The 21912-nt window shown below is 33.1% G+C and overlaps 1 protein-coding gene and 1 long non-coding RNA gene across 5 annotated transcripts in view; one reads left to right on the forward strand and one right to left on the reverse strand.

Moving 5' to 3' along the window:
• The first annotated feature begins 3161 nt into the window (after positions 1-3161).
• On the forward strand, positions 3162-12637 carry LOC101887106 (uncharacterized). 2 transcript variants are annotated; one of them, XR_015525024.1, is made up of 13 exons: positions 3162-3239; positions 3519-3653; positions 6809-6838; positions 6930-6999; positions 7324-7353; positions 7450-7519; positions 7605-7632; positions 7840-7869; positions 7971-8040; positions 8398-8442; positions 9424-9557; positions 9636-9768; positions 12258-12637. It is a non-coding gene; the product is annotated as an uncharacterized LOC101887106 (long non-coding RNA). The 2 variants fall into 2 exon arrangements; XR_015945707.1 differs by lacking the exons at positions 3162-3239; positions 7324-7353; positions 7450-7519; positions 7605-7632 and having other exon boundaries at positions 3538-3653.
• Positions 12638-14090: 1453 nt separating this feature from the next.
• LOC147831063 (uncharacterized) overlaps positions 14091-21912 on the reverse strand; it is a 171791-nt gene continuing 163969 nt past the window's right edge. The window contains exons 4-5 of one of the 3 annotated variants that reach the window (XR_015525014.1): positions 16637-16844; positions 14801-16068 (exon numbers count right to left, since the gene is read on the reverse strand). Coding sequence is in view for 1 of the 3 variants with exons in the window: in XM_087309579.1 (XP_087165705.1) it covers positions 16798-16844 (47 nt within the window). In the remaining 2 variants the exon portion in view is untranslated. Of the gene's footprint in view, positions 14477-14800; positions 16069-16090; positions 16845-21912 lie in introns of those variants that run through there. The other 2 variants (XR_015525018.1, XM_087309579.1) reach the window with 2 other exon arrangements.

The raw sequence follows: 21912 nt of genomic DNA on the forward strand, positions 1-21912 counted from the left end.
TAAAATAATTCTATTGATAGAAGCCTTTCCTATGTGACAACTAGCCCGGGGCTCCCTAGTGCAAACAGTAGATATAAAAACATCCTTTTTAAAAAGAGTGTTAATGAACACACATGTAGTAAAAACTAATGCGATGATATAAGGACACACTGTCTGTGACTGCAGTCTGATAGGGGACCGTCCCAGTGTCTATAAACAGATGCTGGCCAGTGACAGTCCTTTAAGGACGAGGCAGAGGGGCCAGATGTTGATCTGACCCCAGGACCACACGACCTGCTGACAGGCCCGTGACGTGGATGAGTCCTGGCAGCCGGCAGTGCTCCAGTTCACCCACAGCACGAGCTGGAGAATCTCCACATTTCCCCTTCAAACATGGCAAAAGCATGACTGCTGGTCAGTGGTGCTGATGCTTGTCAAAGATTCAGCACAAAAACCCTGCCAGACTTCATCACGTCAAAGCGGACTTAGCCGAATGAACAAGAACAACTCCAGGCACTGCCACGTCGAATCGCGCTCAAATCCAACAGCTGTTTCTTGAGCGATTGCAGATGCGAAATAATGATAATAATGGCTACTTACAGTTCACTCCATCAAGTAAACAAAGCATCGACCACACCCAGAACACAAGCAGGATTCTATTAGCAGGATGACATCAAAAATGCTGGAGAAAAAGTTGATATTTGAAGACTGAATTTCAAGTTGGAAAATTTATTAGAGTTAAAAACGTCATGTGTGTGAACTCATGCAAATTTGAGAATTATATTATGTACAAACAGTAATATTATTATTACAATTTAATGTCATATTTTATATACAGTCAAAGTCTAAATTATTGGCCCTCTTCTGAATTAATTAATTTATTTATTTCAAATATTTCCAAGGTGATGCTTAACAAACAAGCCAAGAAAAGTTTCACAGTATTTCCTTTGTTTTTTCCCAGACCCAGACTTTGGTAAAAACGCAAGCAATCCACACATACAAATACAACAAAACTAAAACTTGTAGAACAATTAGTTATGTGTAATAACAATGGAAAGACACAAGGAGAAAGTACTGAATTAAGAAAACTTCAAAATCACTTTGTATATAAGGCTTTTATGGTAAAGGCAGCTTTAGGATGTAAAATCATGTCTAAAAATCTTGGGACTTATGTGGGTCTCTTCTATAAACTCTGGTCTTTAGCTCTTATTTTCTATAAAGTATCAGGTGATAGGCTGGGCCAGTCTAGAAGCTTTATTTTCTTTTCTGAAACCAATGAAGACTTTCCTTGGCTGTGTTTGAGGTCACTGTCTTGCTGAAATGTCCTCCCTGGTTTCCTATTCATCATCCTGGTAATGTAAGTGTTAGGCCTGAAGCAGCTATAATATTCATTTACAGTGACAAGAGGCAGGACAGCTTTTTTAACTACTGAGAGATTTCAGCTGCTTTCTGGTCTTTTCATGCATTTTTACACCTTCCTTTCTTTGTCTGTTAAATACTTTTTCACTGTGTCATTTCAGTTTTTTTTTACAGAAAAACTTCTAAATTAATTAAAAAAAAACTTTTTGTATACAGATACATGGATTACTTGAAAAATGGTGACTCTTTCAATACTTAAACCGCTGTATGTATGTTTGTGTTTTTTTATTACTAATCTATATTGCTTACATGCTCAATGAATATTAGTCAAAAATATCAGAAAGTACTAATTTTTTTTTAAATATCAGTATTAATTCTTTGGTAAATGTCATTACAGTGACTTGTATGTATATATGCATACCCCAAAACATTAAGCCCTATCATACACCCAGCGCAATAAGGCACAAGATGTGTTTGGTGGGATTTGTTGCTATTTTCAGACCAACGCAACCGTAATTTTCTCACTTTGCACCATGTTGTTTAAATAGCAAATCTATTTGTGCCGCTTTGTGGACTTATGGGGGTTCCGGTCTATAAAGGAGGTGTGTTAAGGCGCATTGTTGGAGAGTTGCTATTTTGAGAAACTAAGTACACTGTAAAAAAAATCTGTAAAATAACAGTTAAATGACTGTATATTTTAACAGATTTTTTCCGTATACACGTATTACGGGTGTTTTTCCGTTTATATCAATGACTGTAAAAAATATGGACGACGCGACAGCCCTTTTTCCCATTGAACGCCTTGAGGGCAAAACGCCTGCTTGACGGGCACAAACTGTCGCAAAAGACTGCTGAAATTGGAGCCAGACATGCGCAGAAGGACTGTCTGATGGAGCCAGAGGAGGAGCCGCGAAAATGAGCAGAGTCGAGCTTCCAATCAAACGCTTTATGTAAAATCAACTACGCCCCCCGAACTTCTCAGCATGCGTTTGCTGTCATATCAACACAAATGGATGTAATAACGTTAACAAATATGAGGGTTTTATATATTCAATCGCGCCAGCTCCAGGCCGCAGCGCACAACTTACTCGCGGCGTCGCGGGCTGATTCTGGCTCGCATGCGGCAGCGCCTGCTCGCTCGGCCGCCGCATCTGGCTCGATTGACTCGGACTGGAATCGGGCAGTGAGTCCAGGCATCCGGAGTAGGTCCAGCAGAGGTAACATTAGTCAGTCTGAGCTCTAAGAGGTAAGTCTCCGGCAGGCGAGAATCTAGCCGGAACTGTGTTTTGCTATCTGGGTGGCTAGGCGTGTATCAGCAAACTAATAAAGCCCGAAAAAAGCCCTGAACTTAGCGAATAAACAGTGTTCCACCAGGATCATGTATGTCAGAAACTATAGTTTACTGCTGAACTCATTTTGTCATGGTAAAATAAAACAGAAATCGAATAATAACATTTCAGTCTACTTCAGTCTCCTGCCGAAGCTCAGACGCCGCGCTTTGAGAAACTGTCAATCACAGCTGTCAATCACGATGACACGCCCAGCATTAAATTACTGCTAAAAACAAACTGTTTACAAAAATGAAGATCTGCACCTATTTCAGCACAATAACCAGTGCCTTAATCGACCAGAACTATCTTTCGGGACATTTTATTGCAAGTGTAAGATTTTTTTTTATTTGGGCTCAAGTCTCCTTCATTAACACGGAGGAGGCGGGCTTTATGACTTGTACTGCAGCCAGCCCCCAGGGGACGATCTAACGGCCGAAACCTTCACTCAAACGTAGGCTTGCGGCACACTTGGTTTATATACATTTTCGAATTGCATTGTGGGAAGGGGATCGCAGCTCAGGCAGCGTTTGATGGACATCGGGACATATTTCTTCCTCTGTTTTTTCCCTGGTAAGTACGATTAATAAAACATATAACAATATTTTAGTTAAAAGACTGCTTTATTACATTTTTATCGTTATTTAAAATGATTTTGTCTTGTATGAAGTGCCCATGGAAAGTACAGCAGTGAATTACGTTAATTATTGTTAATAAGATCAGACTTTATTTCATTAAGATCAAACTGAGCTATGAGTGGTTAAATGTAATTTAAACAAGCATTTACCTAATGATTTTTTACCTTTTTATGCGTTTTCCTCATCAGTAAATATGGTATCTGTTCATTTACAGTTGTTTGTCCGTATTTTTCTAAACTGCCGTGCGCGGGAAGTGACGTGACGTCCCAATCACCCACTCACTCTCTCTGCACCTGCGTGTCTGACTGGATTAACGGTAAACGTCAGCTTGTCTGTGAGAGTGTGAAAGGTATGTTAATTATTTAATAGAAATATAAATGTTTTCTTTGTACAGTGCATTGAACAAGGGATAGCATTCAAAGTTTGTGACACTGTGTAGTTTGGTTGATATACGTTACCTTTAATGAACACTAACGTCAACGTGTTTCAAACGCTCGTAACACCTGACCGTCTGTGTTTGTTTGCATATTAATAACTAATTTCATATTTTTACTGACGTTATCAAATGTTAGCTTTAGTTTGACCGACGTTTTAAGGCTGTGTGACCGAGTTTCAGTGGAACAGCTTTGCTGGTTTTTAAGTAACGTTAAGTTATAAGTTAGACTCGCGTGAATTGGAGACATTTGTAACTCGGTATGAGGGAAAATACACACTCGTTAAGTTATTATTAGTGGTGGGCCGTTATCAGCATTAACGTGCTGCGTTAACGCGAGACTTATCGCGCGATAAAAAAATATATATCGCCGTTAATCTATTCTCAACGTTGGGTTGGGAGCTGCAGCTCATGGGTGACTTTCATACTTTGACATTTTAGCGCGGATGTATACCTGACAGGTGAGCCGTCTGACAAACAAGTGCCCTTCTGAATCAAATCAGCAGGATGCCTGACTTTAACTGCAGTTCGGCAGTTTCACTTTAACTCATGAACATTTCATTCATCCCGCGTGACAAACTGGGGTAATAGACGCAAATAAGAAGCAAGAACTGATGAGAATGTTATGGAATTTAATAACGCTCGCCAAATGGAACGAAAAAAAAAAACTTCCGCATTTCGCGACGTGTGTTTGTGTGTACAGAGATAACAGAGTGATACAGTAAGTGTGTGACATTTAAAAGTATTTATAGTGTTTACACTGTCATGCGTTTTCGGCCTCAAATAGCCTACAACGTGTACCTTAAAGCACACAATTAAATGTTTGTTGTAGTCGAGTTGAACTGTCATTGATATTTATTTATTCAATTTTAAGAACCTCAAGGGCAGCTAATATGAAGATATAAAGATGAGTTGTTCTTCCACAGTCTTAAAATTCTTCAAACTAATTGTCAGTTCGATTCATTATAGCAAATAATACTTTCTTTACTATTAGGAGATCAGGAGTTTTATTTGAATGAAACCTTAGCTGCTTTTCCACTATCGTGCCAAACCGTTCTAAGAACACTTCGGTACGGTTACGGTTGTTTCTCCACTGAGCCTGGAACGGCGCGGCACGATTACAAACCGTTCTCGGCCCGGAATTCTCGGCACGGTTAGACAACCGTGCTGAACTGTGCTGACAGATTCTGTGGGTTGACGTCGCGACTCGGTTGCTAAGCTACCACAGCTGGCTCAGCAGAAGCGCGCTAGTCATCAGACATCTTCATTAAACTACAGTACATTTAATATAAAATAATGATCCAGGTCTAAACGATACAGTTTGAAAAGGGTTTTAAAACCATAGAGTAGTCTCTGGCAGAGAAGTGAATGACTCATCACATTCTTACGAAGATATTTTATTCATTAAAGTTATTATTTTATTGACTTGAATACATACCTACTTCGTCTGCCTGAAAGTGAGTTTAATGCACGCAGCGCTGGGAGAGACATGCCAACGACTTGCGCTGCTGACTTTTTTTTCCTGCTGCGCATCGAATAAAGCGAATAAAGTCACGCTTTGCATCGTCGATGTCCAAATTCCACAACAACATCACTATATCCATGAAACACGAACTTGCAGACTCTTTTAACAACGAGGAAATAATTGCACTTTTTAATTCAAAGCCAGGACAGCTTGTTAATACCGGTGAGACCACCTGAAGGACGGCGTGTTCGTGTTGTAATGTCGGCCGTCCAAAAGACTTTGCTTGAAAGCTTTACGGAGCGGCACTGTAACTGTCCAAGGTACTGTTGTTTGATTTGTATAATAGCATATGCTCTAATAAAAAAGTCAAAAGAATGAATGAATTAAATAAATATGGATTCTTAAATGTCAGTATTGCTTTTACTCAAAAAATATCAATACGTTTTGACAAATGTTTTATAAAAATAAAATGAGCAATTTTCATCATTTCAGCTCTAGGCAATTATATGATTTGGTTAAACATAAGTTATATGACATTTATGAGGCATGTAACATGTTTCTGTGTTTTTGTTTTTTCTTTAATATAGCTACGCAAATATTTTCTAAAACGTCAAGCAATAATTCGCCTACAGCTTGTTAGTTAATTATGAACACAAAAATATTTTAAATATTTATAATAATAAAAATAAAATGATCAAAATAAAAAGATAATAGAGCAGCATTTTGCTAAATATAATAGTGCTTTATATGCTTTAAATCCTGCTATATATTGTTTCATATTCGTTTTTTATTTCACTTGCTGCATTCGTTATTTAATGTTTGAATAGTAAAACAAATAACAACCATCGCTTAATTGGTTTTATTTTACCATCAAAATGTAGTATATTTTATATCATTATCAACTTTTGATATAAAAACGCAGTGTAATTTAATTAATTGTTAAAAATGAAATAATTTATGTGCTGTGTTTTTATTAGTGAAAGTGCCCGCTCACCTTTGACAAGGCCTGTCAAAAATTATATTTCTGCCACTATAATGCAAATGCACTATTATTGTTGTCTTATCATTGTTTATTTTTCTGTTATGTTCAGAGATTTTAAATATTATTTATTTCCCCTCCAATTATTTTCAATCATCACGTTACATTTTGGTAATTTTCCCTCCAAATAAAATTTAGCCAGAGCTGCGCAACATATAAATAAATAAGGGTGCACATGTACCTATATTTAGCACCCCTATTTGATAGAGCGGCATAACATTGTTTAATCACATGGTTGCTTTTGCTTTTATGAAAAAAAAATAAATAAATAGTTTCGGCTCTTATTTAACTTTAATTGAACAAAGGGAACCGTTTACATTGCGTTACCAAGGCAACTACTAATGCGTTTTGTGTAATGTTTTAAAGAGCTTTGTCGCAGCACGACAGTGGAAAATGAAACCGTATCCGTGCTGTCTGGCCCGGTTTGGCACGGAATGGAACAGTTCTGTTTAAAGAACGATTCAGCACGATAGTGGAAAAGCGGCTCTTGATAGAGTGAACTACATATGGTGTTATCGCAAATGAAATCTTTTTATGTAGATTGAATGAGTGTTATTTTTGTTGTAGGTGTGTTGGTGTAAAAATTGATGCTGACTGGTTAGTACTGCATTTTTAACCATAACAATAATGATTTATATTTAGCATTGCATCTATTGTCATTTTACCAAGAATGTGTTTGCTCTTTCAGAACTCAGGCAGTTGTGCTGGACCTTCTGTACTTTATACAGGAGATGACAGTAAACTTTCAAGTTTAAGAGGTAAAATGTTCAGGGTTTTTCTGTTTGATTTTGAGTGTTTTGTAGATATAATGTTCACTGATATATGATATAAGATTTGCTTTATGTTTATGTTGTCATTTTGGTTATAAGTACAAGGTACAGGTACATTTTCACAGCAATCTAAATTAAAATCTTAAATCTTACATTCAATCCAAACTGAATTTAAATTAATATGGACAAATTAAATAAAATACACCTGGGATTTTAAATGTTTTCATTTTTTTGTTATTTACAAAGTTTAAAGTTTAAAAGTAGACAACCTGCTGCATGTTTCAAACTGAATGAGTGTTATTTTTGTTGTAGGTGTGTTGGTGTAAAAAGTGATGCTGACTGGTCAGTACTGCATTTTTTAACCAAAAAAATAAACAATGATTTATATTTAGCATTGCATCTATTGTAATTTTACCAAGAATGTGTTTGCTCTTTCAGAACTCATGCAGTTGTGTTGGACCCTCTGTACCTTATACAGGAGATGACGGTAAACTTTGAAGTTTAAGAGGTAAAATGTTCAGCGTTTTTTCTGTTTGGTTTTAAGTGTTTTGTACATATAAGGTTCACTGATATTTTGCTTTGTTGACTTCCAGGTTCTGTAATTTTGGATATAAGTACAAGGTACAGGTACATTTTCACAGCAATCTAAATAAAAATATTAAATCTTACGTTCAATCCAAACTAAATTTGAATTGATATAGACAAATGAAATAAAATACAGCTGGGGTTTTAAATGTTTTCATTTTTTTATTATTCACAAAGTATGTAAAGTATAAAAGTAGACTACGTTGCATGTTTCAAACTGAATGAGTGTTATTTTTGTTGTAGGTGTGTTGGTGTAAAAATTGATGCTGACTGGTCAGTACTGCATTTTTATAAATAATACAAAAAATAAAAAATGATTTATATTTAGCATTGCATCTATTGTCATTTTACCAAGAATGTGTTTGCTCTTTCAGAACTCGGGCAGTTGTGCTGGACCATCTGTACTTAGTACAGGGGATGACAGTAAACTTTCAAGCTTAAGAGGTAAAATGGTCAGGGTTTTTTTTTTTTATATTGATGCTTTTATTTTTATTATTTGGCAAAACCAATTTCTTGTACCTATATTTTTACTAAGTGTTTACATGAACACATTTTGCTTCAGTAATTTAGAATTTTGTTAACATGTATTCAAACTAAAAAGTACTGGGTTGATGTGGGTGTTTTATCTGGGTTTTTTAAGCTGCTACTGTAATCTGTTAAATAAAGCAAGCAGTTATTTATTATTATTATTTATTTTTGCATCATTTGAAATGTTACACGTTCTTTATTTTGGTAATGTCTGTTTAAAGTGATAAGGAAATAACTGGTCCACTGCTGAATCTCTTTTCTTTTCTCTCTTAGCCACCTGATGATGAGAGAGACAATTTCAATGTGGGCATCTTGATGGTGAGCCAGGCCTTCATGCTAATTTTGTGACCGTTTAATCTATTTAGCGTCATTGTAATAACATTATTTCATGATGCAAAACTGGCTAAAAATCAAATTTAAATTTCAACATTAATTGTATGATAGTGTGGTTGATTTAACATTTTATTTAATGTTGGGTTCATTGTAAAAAAAAAAAAAAAGATTTAATTTTGGTTAAATAAATGCTGATTTTGGGACAGTTTTGTCTATTTATCATCATAGAATTACCATTATTTCAGGGTGGAAAACTGCCTAAAAATCAGTGGTGACTTTTTAACGTTGTTTCAATGATAGTTTGATTGATGTTTTAACATTTATTCAATGTTAATTTAACGTAGGTTTGCTCTCTGGGTAAGAACTAACTTAAAAAATGCGAAAAACTTATGTATGTGCCACTTGACTTTTGTATCACATGTTATTGGCATGTTATGGAATTTAACTATGGCAAATAGGTGAGAGGAGATGGAAAGCTATGATGTCTACATGTTTTCCTGAAACATTTTCAAGGTCAATTCTTTCTTGTATAAAGATAGTGGAAAAGAAAGAAATGTAAAACAAAATGGTTTGTCATTTTTTTAAATTTTGTTTTCTTTCCTTTATTGTTTTTTTTTTTTTTGCCTTATTTTTGTTCTTGCACTATAATTATTTCTTGTAATATTTGATTAAGTAAATATATATATTTTAATTTCTTTTAAATTATGTAGCAGACATGTATTTGAATAATTTTACATAATAATTATAATATTTATAATATTATTTATAATATTAATAATTTAACATATAGGTGTGCATATATGTACCCATATATGTACATGTAATATAGGAAAACAGCTAATTTTATATTTGTCACATATTTCAAAAACCTAAATCAAAACCTATATTAAACCATATGTTTATATAGGTTCTTTCCATGTGGACGTGTACAAGACCCAACACACAACTCACTTTTCTTTTTTTCAGAAAAAGAGTCCACAGTCACAATAACAAGATCATTGGGCTGTCCCCTAATTGTGGTGAGCTACATGTTTAGTCTCTTATGTGCTAAACATTATGTAGCCTAAGGAAGCAGCCCTGACTCTGGAGTTTATATGAAGGTCTGTTTTTACATTTTTAAGTTTATTTCATTTTTATAAGACAAGTAAGTTGATACATGTTTGTTGTATTTACAACAGGAGCATGCTTAGTAACTATCCAGAATGTAGGTCCAAAGCAGAAAAAAAGAGCACCAAGCAGAAACATACCATCTAAACTCCTTCGATTCCTGTCAGACCAGAAAGACTTTCAGAATCCTTGGAAGATTTAAAGGTAATTAAGCACACCAGTAATACTTTATAATAACTAAACACTATTGATTAATTTATTAAGCATTAGCAAAAAGTTCTGTTAAGCATTAACTCTACATTAATAGACCTTAGTATACAGTTTATAACTACAGCTGCAAATGCTGTAATCTTGACTTATAAGCACATCTATAATGTGCTTAATGATTTTGTTTTTATATTTTGTTAATGATTAATTTTTCATTACTAAATTTAGTATAGCATTATTTACAAACCAGTGATTTAAGAATAGTTGGTGTATTTTTTTTCTAATCATTCAGAATGTGTAAGTAAATGGTTAATAAACTATTCAAACTAACATTTATATATCTTTTTATTCAGGCATATAGTAATAGTTGGGCAGCACAGTGGCTAGCACTGTTGCCTCACAGCAAGTAGAGCTCCGGGTGCTTAGGTTTCCCCCACAGTCCAAAGTCATAAGCTATAGGGAAATTGATTAACTAAATTGGCTGTAGTGTATGAGTGTGTTTGTAAATAAGTGTGTATGGGTGTTTTCAAGGGCGTACTCATGCTATCCATAGTTGCCTTGAAACTGGAAGCGTGCTTGTCTCCCCGACGACCTGCACTCACATTTCATTCGAGCCTGAGCATGCTTACATCGTCAATAATGCACTGTTCAGTTTAACAAGTGCTCTCACTCAGCACAGTGGAGATTTCTTTATATTGTTATATCGTTTTAGTTGTTCAATATGCAGTGACACGCAGTCAAATATTTCGCCGAACAGATCAGCCACTTTTGACGCTCATAAACAATCAAAGTCAACGTGCTGCAGGTACTAGGAGGTTTGCTAAAGGTGCAGCTGTTGTGCAGTGAGGGGTTTGTGTCTTTAATCTATGACAGTTTGCAAGGGACTTTGATTTGGATAAATTAATCACTATTACTGTTCAATGAACGCAAACCCCTTACTGCACCACAGCTGCGCCTTTAGCAAACCTCCTATTCCTGCAGCACAAGGAATTTATGATTGTTTATTAACATCAAAAGTGGCTGATCTGTTCGGCGAAATATTTGACAGCGTGTTACTGCATCCCAAATGACTAAAACAATATAACTAAAGAATTCTCCTTCGTGCTGAGAGCACTTCCTAAACTAAACAGCGCATCATCGATGATGTAAGAGTGCTCAGGCTCGAATGCAATGTGAGTGTGGGACGTCAGGGGAGACGGGAGGGAAGACAAGAGTGCTTCGGCCTGGTTTAAGGCAACTATACATAGTGTGAGTACACACTAAGCTGAAGGAAAATACATGAATGAATTGTAATAGTTATATTTGTAAATAAAGTACAAAAAATAAGTATATAAAGTATATACAATATTTATTTTAATAAGTGCTTTTGTTAACTTCATCCAGTTTTGTAGCCTAAAGTGAGGATTGTTTATGCTTTGTAAATCCCCTTATAAATCACAATTAAAGATTCAGTTATATTCTAAAAATGAAATTCATTTTATTGTATTAAATGAAAAATAAATCTTATCTAAAATAAAATTACTGTACAGTTTAAACATAGCTAAATAACACTGAAATGTTGCATCGTAATATCATTAAATTATTTTAGTGTTGTTTTATCCAGTTTTATGTTATATTTTGGCACTCCAGCTATTCAGCAAGGTTTCATATTTACAGTAATTACATTTTTTAGATAAGACTGTTTAGATAAGAATGTTCATTTGATACTGAGCCTTTAACTGTCGTTTATAAGGATTTATAAGTCATGAATAATCCTCACAGATTAGGCCACAACTGGAAGAAGTTTTGTAAATAATGCAATATTAAATATAATATTATATATATATATATATATATATATATATATATATATATATATATATATATATATATATATATATATATATATATATATAAATAGTAATGTAAAATCAATCATTAAAGTTTGATAACACAATTATTAAACTGTAGCTGTAGCAAATTTTGCAGCTGTATTTATAACCGACTGCTAACATCTATTAATTTAGAGTCAATGCTTAACAGATAATGAATTCACTATTTGCTAATGCTTCATAAATGAATCATAGCCTGTAGTTATTATAGTGTTACCAGCATAGTTTGTTTATATTACTGTTTCTCTCTTGCATTATTGTTCCGAATATTGTCAAAAGTACCTACACTTTATTTTGAAAAATCTTAAAGTGATTTCTCACCCAAAACTGAATAATTGATAATTCATAATTTACTCACTCTTGACATTTTAAACCTGTATGACTTTGTTTCCTCTGCAAAACACAAAATATCATATTTTAAAGAATGTTGCTCCTATTTCTCCTACTTTGTTCTGTGGAAGTATGTCAGTCAGACAGGCTTGAAATTACAGGGGTGAGACAAGAAGATGATGACAAAACTTCCATTTGTGTAAACTATTGACATGCAAGGAATCACCCCAGTTGTAAGTGAAATGTCATTAGTAATGTTTTTTTTTTGTTGTTTTTGTTTTACAGCCATTGAAGTATCAGTATTGGAGCGGAAGAAAACCCAGTTGTATCGTCTGTTTCCTGCCATCTTGCAGTTTAACCTGGTTTCTTAATGTAAAGTACTTGTAATTTGCCCACTTGTCCTCAATTATCTTAAAGCTAACATTTAAAACTAATTTGCTATGAGATTATTTGCCAAGACCTCTCACTGTGTGATTCACATGTCAATATGTATTATTGTGTGTATAACTAGCTATTTTGAATTCAAATGATTTGTATTCATTAAAGAATCTGTTTTAATTGCAAAGTTGTTTTTGTACTAATTGTAAGTTCACAGTTAACAAACTATTTACTGCTTCTTTACACATACAGTATAGAATAAATTTTTTTTTTACTATGGTAAACCATTAATAGTGTATTTCCCATATGTATATGTTTATCCTTACCAACTGCCATTTCTATGCTGCTTGAAGAGCATTAAATTAGTAAAATAATAATTTTTTTACAGTAGGTATCCCATTAAAACAAAGAATCTGTTCATTTTTTCACTGTGTATATATACTATTAAAAAAACAAAAAGTCCTCTTTTTACAGTAGGTATACTATTAAAACACAGAATCTGTCTGTTTTTTTACAGTAGGTATACTATTAAAACACAGAATCTGTCTGTTTTTTTACAGTAGGTATACTATTAAAACACAGAATCTGTCTGTTTTTTTACAATAGGTATACTATTAAAACACAAAATATTTCCGCTTTTTTACTGTTGGTATACCCTTAAAAACACAGAAAATAACCGTTTTTTTATATAGAAAACCCTTAAATTACTATAAAATGTTTCGTTATTTTACAGTAGTTTAACCGTCAAAAAACGGATATTTTGTAGTTTTTTTAATGTGAACACACTGTCAATTAACAGAAGTTTTCCGTTTTTAATTTACGGTAAAATATTTGTGTAATGAGCTGCCAGTACATTTTACCGTTTTTTTACGGAATTTTTTTTTAGAGTGTAGTATTATTTATTATATGCATATTTATATTTGTTTTAATAAAAATAAGTTTAGATTTGTCAACCTGAGACATATGCATCACCATAAGGGGAATAAGAATAGGACATGTGTGGATATAACTCAGTTTTTTGGCCATACTTTATTATTAATATTCATTTACAGTATTCGTTAGCTGGAAATTAAAACTGAATTTAGAAATAGTTTTGAAACAAATTTTTGCTCTTAACAAACTAAATTAAATATGTAGGCTAATGGATGTCTTTCGTGGCGTACGTACAACCTTACTCCAAGAAAGAGGAGTAAAGAGTAAATGTAAAGTAAATAAAAAGTAAAGAGGCCAAATGGAGGCTCATTCTTTATCATCACGTTGCAGATGGTCTGTTTAACTGTTTTCTGTCTAATGTGGCCTTCAGTTTTTCCACTTACAAAGTCTGGCATGTAAATAGCAAATGCGCCATGGCGCGACGCAACTGACTCTTAAAGGGAATGGGAGATGAGACTCTGATCGGTTTAATGCACATTGTACTCAAAACAAACCCATAACTCTTTAAGAGAATAAACACAACCCTGTTAGATCATGTGCCACGATACAAAGCATATTTTTTTCATCCTTAAAATAGCAAAATTAGATTCGGACATGCCCTTAATGCATTTGTGCCATGTGCTTTAGATTTTTCGCCTAGATCTTTAAAATAGAGCCCTAAAAGCACAAAAAAAAAAAACAGAAAAAATGTCAATAAATGAAATATTAAATAAAATTATGTGTAAAAATTATATTTTATAGCAGTTATAAAATAAAATATTTTTTATAAAACACAAACCTATTTTCAAGAAAAGAATCTCACATTTAAATTTTACATTTTATTATTTTACACCATTTTATATTTTGATAAACAATATTGTTTTATAGGTTTTAAATTAGGGTGAAGCGGTGGCACAGTAGGAAGTGATGTCGCCTCACAGCAAGAAGGTCACTGGTTCGAGCCTTGGCTGGGTCTGTTGGCATTTCTGTGTGGAGTTCACATGTTTTCCCTGTGTTTGCGTGGGTTTCCTGCGGGTGCTCCGGTTTCCCCCACAGTCAAAAGACATGTAAATTGGGTAGGCTAAACTGCCTGCAATGTATGAGTGTGAATGAGTGTGTATGGATGTTACCCAGAGATGAATTGCAGCTGGAAGGGCATCCGCTGCGTAAACCATATGCTGGATAAGTTGGCAGTTCATTCTGCTGTGGCGACCCTAGAAAATTTATGAATGAATGAAGGCTTTATATTTTTTATTATATTAATTATTATTTTATATAATTATTTTATATAGAGCAATAACATAATAATACTAGATATAAAAAATAGGTAAGCAAATACAAAAAGCAACAAAAAGGAAAATAATAACAACAAAATTACAAAAACATTACACTTAAAAATAAAACAGAAACGATGAAATATCCACAAACTCAAAGTATTAATAAAATCTACAAAACTATAATCTAATGCTAAAATAACTTAAAATATAAGATTCTAATCCTTACTCCTTTACTTTTTTCCTTTCAATTAATTTATTCCTGAAATGTGATTATAAAAACCCACAACAGTTATCGACATACTGAAAATCTATAGCACAAATGAGCGTAAACACATTTCCCTATACATTTCTGCAACAAACAATCCGGCTAAAAATAATCTTGCTTAAAAAAAGAGACAGCAAGAGAGAGAGAGAGAGAGAGAGAGAGAGACAGAGATTATATCAGTGAAACACTTCTCCCCAAGAATACACAAGCGTGTCTTTTCCTATCGCTTCATCTCATTAAGTGTTCCAAATCAGCATTTGTCCCCTTTTTAATTTGGCATGTAAAATCTCTGGCATTTTGACTGTGTGCATCTTGGCTCTTAGCGCTCCAGTCAAAACTGTCTTTGTGAGGAAACCGAAGCCTGTGGCGCTTTCTGTGGTGATGGATGAATTTGGAGACGTGTGTGTCTGTGTGTGTGTGTGTTTGTGTGTGTGTGTGTGTGTGTGTGTGTTTGTGTGTGTGTGTGTGTGTGCGTGTGTGTGTGTGTGTGTGTGTGTGTGTGTGTGTGTGTGTGTGGCCTGAAGTGCTGCATGGTGTCAAGATTCCCTCAGTAGCTGTGAAGTACGGCGTGGGCTTAGTATTGAGTTTTAGACTGGCATGGGCAACGGCTGTCCTGCAGGTCATTTGCCAACAGATCTGAAGCACATCACACACTCTTGACTTTTATCAATACACGAACACACACTCTCTCTGATACCCTCAGCTTTAACATGCCCCATAGAAGAGCAAGAAAAAAAAATAGAAATGACAATTTGTTTAATAGGCTACCGTAGTGAATTTAGTTTCAGAATATGGGTTGCACTTGCTGTTTGGGAAACGTCTATTTAAAAAATAAAATAATTTTAAATAATAAGTGCTACAAATGATCAATATCCATAGTGAAAGCTGAGGGACATGTTTGGCTTTGGGCTTTTTTTATCTGTCATGAAATTAACAATAGCTTTTATATTAATATTTAAATGTGGTAAATGTGGTTAGTATCCCAAGCATATCTGCAGCCAGATCAGCAGATACTTTTCTCATTGTATTTCTCTTTGCATTCTATTTGAATTGTATTTTCTCTACAGTACAGTAATATTCAATAATCAGTAATATTCAGTTTGTTTCCTTTATTTATAATTCAAAATATCACGATAAATTGTAATGTACAAAATTACGTTCCATCGTACCCAGCAAACACATAAAAACATCAAAATCTATAAAAACCTAACATAACAAATAAATAAATAAATACTTACTGTTGAAGTCAGAATTATTAGCCCCCCTTTGAATTTTTTTTTTTTTTTCGCAAATAATGTTTAACAGAGCAAGGACATTTGTCAGTATGTCTGATAATATTTTTTTCTTCAGGAGAAAGTCTTATTTGTTTTATTTTGACTAGAATAAAAGCAGTTTTTAGATTTTTAAAAACCATTTTAAGGACAAAATTAATAGCCCCTTTAAGCTATTTTTTTTCAATAGTCTACAGAACAAATCATTGTTATACAATAACTTGCCTAATTACCCTAGCCTGCCCAGTTAACCTAATTAACCTAGTTAAGCCTTTAAATGTCCCTTTAAACTGTATAGAAGTGTCTTAAAAAATACCTAGTAAAAAATTATTTACTGTCATCATGGCAAAGATAAAATAAAACATAAAATTTTTAAAGGTATGAAATGTGTTGAAAGATCTCTCCATTAAACAGAAATTGGGGAAAAAATAAACAGGAGATAATAATTCAGGGGGGCTAATAATTCTGACTTTAACTGTAAATAACTATTGCACAGTTTGTTATAATAGTTATTATATAGACAATTTGTGCTAGTTTAACTATTTATACATTTATTATTACATACTAGCTATCAACAGCATTTAAATAATGGTCTTATTCAAAAGTCTTATAACGACAGGATAAAATTATCACAAAACCGCAGGGGCACTTCAGATCATTTTGGAAGTGCATTCTCTATCCAAGACTACAAAGGGCATGTGCACTGCACAGGCTCACTTTTATCAGTTTGATGTTTCCCAGAGATGGGTTGCAGCTGGAAGGGCATCCGCTGCAAAAAACATATGGTGGATAAGTTCATTCCGCTGTGGCAACCCCAGATTAATAAAGGGGTTTAGCCAAAAAGAAAATGACTGAATGAATGAATAAATGATTGATTAAATGAGACATGAGATGTTTATTTATGTTAATTTGGAGGGAAATCTCACAACCCAGGCTCATTCTGTAAATGTACCTCTATATACATTTCTGGAGTGCACCAAATATGTCCCAGGAGCTATGTTTTTCTGCAGTTTTTGTTTTCGCAAATCCACCAGAGGCCATTGTGTGCGCTTTTTTAGATCTCAAAATTCTCCCGTGAATGCCATTTGTGACTGTTGTTCTTGCATAAATCCACCAGAGGCCACTGTCAACTGACTGTTTAAGTGACTGATCGATCGATTGACCCACCTTCTTCTTTCCCTAAATCCACACAATAGTGTTTTCAAAAGCACAGAGTGACCCGTCCACCCACTTCCCTAAACCCAACCGGCAGTTTTAAAAACCAATCCAGAAAAAGAAACTGGCAACATAATTCGCAATCTCCAGAAAAGTATGTAAGGGCACGTTTTTTTAGAATGAAATGATGTTGAAATCTTGTGTTCGATCATGTTTGAAACTTAAAGAGTGACAAAGCTGCATTTAATGTTTGAATTTCATAATTAAAAGTGACTTTTCTTCCCCAGTAGAACATAAACGATTATTTTAGCTGAAACTGCGGTCCTTGATGACTAGCCTCATCTCACGAGGAAATATAATTAGTTTACATTTTGTCAGTTTATTTGACAATTTTTAAAGGAGGCATGGCACCAAACCCCACCCCTAAATCGTCATTGATGGAGGAGCAATTAATACTAAATTGTATGAATGAAATCGTACAAATTCATACACTGTAAAAAATGCTGGGGTCCACACATTTCCTTCAACTTGTCCCAACGTTAACCGATGAAGTTAGCTGAATTGTTTTTACAAATTTAAGTGGATTGAACATTAAATATTTAAGATGTGCCAAAAAAACTCTGTGATGACGTGTGATGTTTCAGCTCATTTTAAACAGGTTGTTTGAACAAGCAGCTAAAAATCTAAATTTTAAGTGTACGAACCAGCCACTAAATCAAAAATAGCATTTTGATGACTCATAAAATCAAGCTCAATGGCTATCAGTATTTAAGAGCAAAAAAAAAACATAACACTAGAAAACAAAATAACTGTGGCTACTGATGATATATTGATGTCTTAAGAAGTTAAACTTGTAAAAATCATAGTGTGCAAAAAACTGAACATTATTAATAATCAACATAATAATGCAAACTCCACATAGAAATGCCAAGTCAAACCAGTGACATTCTTGCTATAAGGCAATAGTGCTAAACAGTGAGCTGCCTTAGTCACATTTTAATATGTATTAACATAGAGATTTATATGTGATAATATTTCAGTGTTTTTGATCTTTCCCTATTTAAAATATTATTTTAAAGAGTTTTTACTTCTAAAACCTTTTAATGGTGAAAAATGACTAACTGCACCTAAAAATAGTTGCTGATGTTATTTGTATTTTCATCGGATAAATCATGGTTTTTCAGGCATTTCTGCAGGTCGCCTGTGTTTGAGTTGTGGCGCGACCAACTCACAACAGGCTCGTAGGTTTCTCATCTACACAGAACTGTGAAAACACGCCTTAAGGCTACTGAAAAAAAATAAAAAGGAGATATTCAGAAAATATTTCACAACATCCTCTGAAACATGAGAGGTCAAGTAGAGGATGTTTTTTAAAATCTCAAATTATTATTTTAAATGTTATTTAAGCTTTAATTGTAACTTATCGTCATGCAGTCAAATATTATTTTATATGAAATGTCAGTTTAACTTTCGATTGAATGTATTTTTTACAAACGTTTTTAGTGTCTAGTAAAATAGTGCGTATATATTATTATTTTAGCTTATGAATGTAATCTAGCTTGCAGACTTATATTATTATTGATTTTAAATTTTTCTCTATGCTACTTTTATAAAGTAGGAAGCTTGTGAAATTGTTTACATTCTTTGATAGTGTACACATCATTTTTGGTTCACTGATTTTAAATACAGTATATATAATAATTTAATGGTATATATATATATATATATATATATATATATATATATATATATATATATATATATATATATATATATATATATATATATATATATATATATAAAAATATATATAGATTAATTTCCGGTCTTTTCAATTTAAATTTTTTAATTGTTATCAAATATTAGCTTTTATACACAGGAATAAATTGTACTTTAATGTGAAATTATTATATGGTATTATATAATTTATATTTTCTTATAAAATAAAAAATATAATATAATATATAACATAATTTCTGTTATTACTGTATTAATATTAATATATTTTAAATTATTAATATTTAACAATATTACAGGGTTTTTTTTTCTCCCAGTCAAACATTTTTTATTTTTACATAATAAAATTGTGTGCATAATACATGTGTGCTTACACATTGTGTCTTTTCACCTAAAGAAATATTATCAGTTGTGCCGGCGCTGAGGCTGATGTCCAGCACTTGTCATAACCTGTGAGTGTCAAGCGTGTCACGGGGAGTAACGAAATGACAGCTCACAACGTCTGCAAAGATGAAGCCCCAGGAAAAAACACACACAACTGCTAGAAAAATCCCAGCTCCAAAACTGTATCAAAGTGACTCCTGTCAGCCTCGCGTCACAGAGAGAAACAAGAACTGTTCATTTCTTCAATCTAATCTGTCCATACGCACGAGGTTTTGGAAACGTTAAACGTGACGTAAAGTCCTAGAATGAATGACACATGAGACTTCATAAAAAAATACAAACTGCTTTCAAACTGACATCTGACTTAATATAGTAAACATTGAACAAAATTAATAGAAAAAGTCCTAATACTGCAATCTAAAACATTTTATTAATGTTTATTTAACATTTTATTGTGTTAGCATATATAAAATATAATTGACATGCTACTTTACTGCAAAATGAACTTTCTTATTAAGATTTTTTGTCTTGTTTCTAGTCCAAATATCTAACAATTCTTAAATCAAGAGGCATTTTCTTCACAAGCAAAACAAAATGTCTTGTTTTCAGAAATAATATGCCAACATTAAGTGAGCTTTTCCTCACTTATCAAGCAAAATAATCTGCCAATGGGGTAAGCAAATCAAACTTTTTTTCCCTTTCAACTTTAGTTTATTTTGCTTACCTCATTGGCAGATTATTTTGTATGTTTTAAAGAAAAAATCCCTTGTTTTGCTTGTCTAGAAAATGCTTCTCAATTTGGGTTAGAAACAAGATAAAAAATCTAAATAAATCAAATATAGCAAAATAATCTTATGTCAAAAGAAAAAACAAGATTATTTTGCTAACCCCATTGGCAGATTATTTTGCTTGTTTTAAGGAAAAACTTACTTAATATTGGTATATTATTTCTCAAAACAAGACAATATGTTTTGCTTGTCTAGGAAATGCTTCTTGATATAAGAAATTTTAGATATTTAGACTAGAAACAAGACAAAAAATCTAAGTAAGAAAAGCTTTTGTTGCAGTGTACTACCTGTTTTTGTATAGTAGTATGTACTGTATACAATACTAGTACTTGGCTATTGGCTGCAAGCGATACTTCTTTAGGTGCTAGTGTTCATTTTTCAGCCCAATCTCATGAGGAAACATTACTATTTCCAGACAAGTGGCTAATTCTCACAAACTGAAAACAAACAATTTTTACATGTCCCCAAACCCAGTCCCTAACCCTACTCCTTATTATGCATGAGTAAATTGTACTAAAATGTACAAATGAGATTGTACAAATTATTATGAATTAGCCGCTAAATTAAAAAGGTTAAAGTTGCTGTGAGATTGTGTTCAATTTTCAGGCACTAGTAAATTTGTAAAGATGTTAGTACTCGTTCATTAAAAGCCAGTTTTCATTCATTAGTCCCACTAATTACATACTGGTATCTGTTAATAGGTAAGGATAAATAAATAAATACAATATCATACTAATGTAATACCTAATTAGTAATCTAACAAATAAATAAATACAAGTAATAAAAAATGATAGCATTTAACAGGCAATAGTACAGAGTATAGGTACTGGCATCTGAAAAAGTGTCATGTATTTATTGCATTTGGGAAAAACAGATGATTTTTTTATTAATAATCCATCTTTAAAAATAAAAATCTGAATTTGACTTTTTTATGTTATTATCTGTCACCTGGGCCCCACGTATGCTGTTCTTGTATATTTACTGTAACAAAAGCGCGTGATCATTAACATGAACATGTGGTCACAAATCATGAACAATGCTTAGAGCACAAACCCCATTAAACGTGATCCAATTCACAAAGACGGTAAGAAAAACAGTATAACATCCACATTTTATTAAAAGAACAGCTCTGTATAATTCATACATGACAAACAGCTGAAAACGATAATAAATACACAACAACAGTATAAATAAAAGCATAAAATATTAAAAATATACCCAGCTGCACCACACTTTGAATTGCATAGCACTGCATGCCCGCGATTGGCTATAGGGTTAACTAAAATGACGCAACATATTCCTACACAGATTCCACACATCATGCTCATGTTCAATATTAGCGCGAAAAACTTTTATAACGTCAGAAGTGTTATTGCTATTTTTAATCGACCTTAATTGAATTTTATTTTTAAAAACGAAATAGCATCCAAAATAGCATCTTTCCAGAGCAGAAAAAAAGAAAGAAAAGGAAAGTAAAGGTATGTTATACATTATTTAGTAGTACTTTACAATACTTTGCAATACATGCAAACTTATTTGTTTAAATACGAGTAAATATTTTTACATATGTATTTTAGGTTAAATATTTTACAGTTATTAAGTATTTATAGACTTAAATATTAAAACTGTATTTTTTTTGTGCTTTCTTCTCACTGTTTTTACACTAGTGGCCCATGTTTTTTTTTTATCTCGGTTTGAGCACATACAGGCTGGAACTGGTTATTATAACCTACAGGTGCAATATGAAAGTTTGAAAGAGATAATAGAAGTTTT

This window comes from Danio rerio, chromosome 24 (assembly GCF_052040795.2).
Source record: "Danio rerio strain M-AB ecotype USA chromosome 24, GRCz13ab, whole genome shotgun sequence".
Lineage (NCBI taxonomy): Eukaryota > Metazoa > Chordata > Actinopteri > Cypriniformes > Danionidae > Danio > Danio rerio.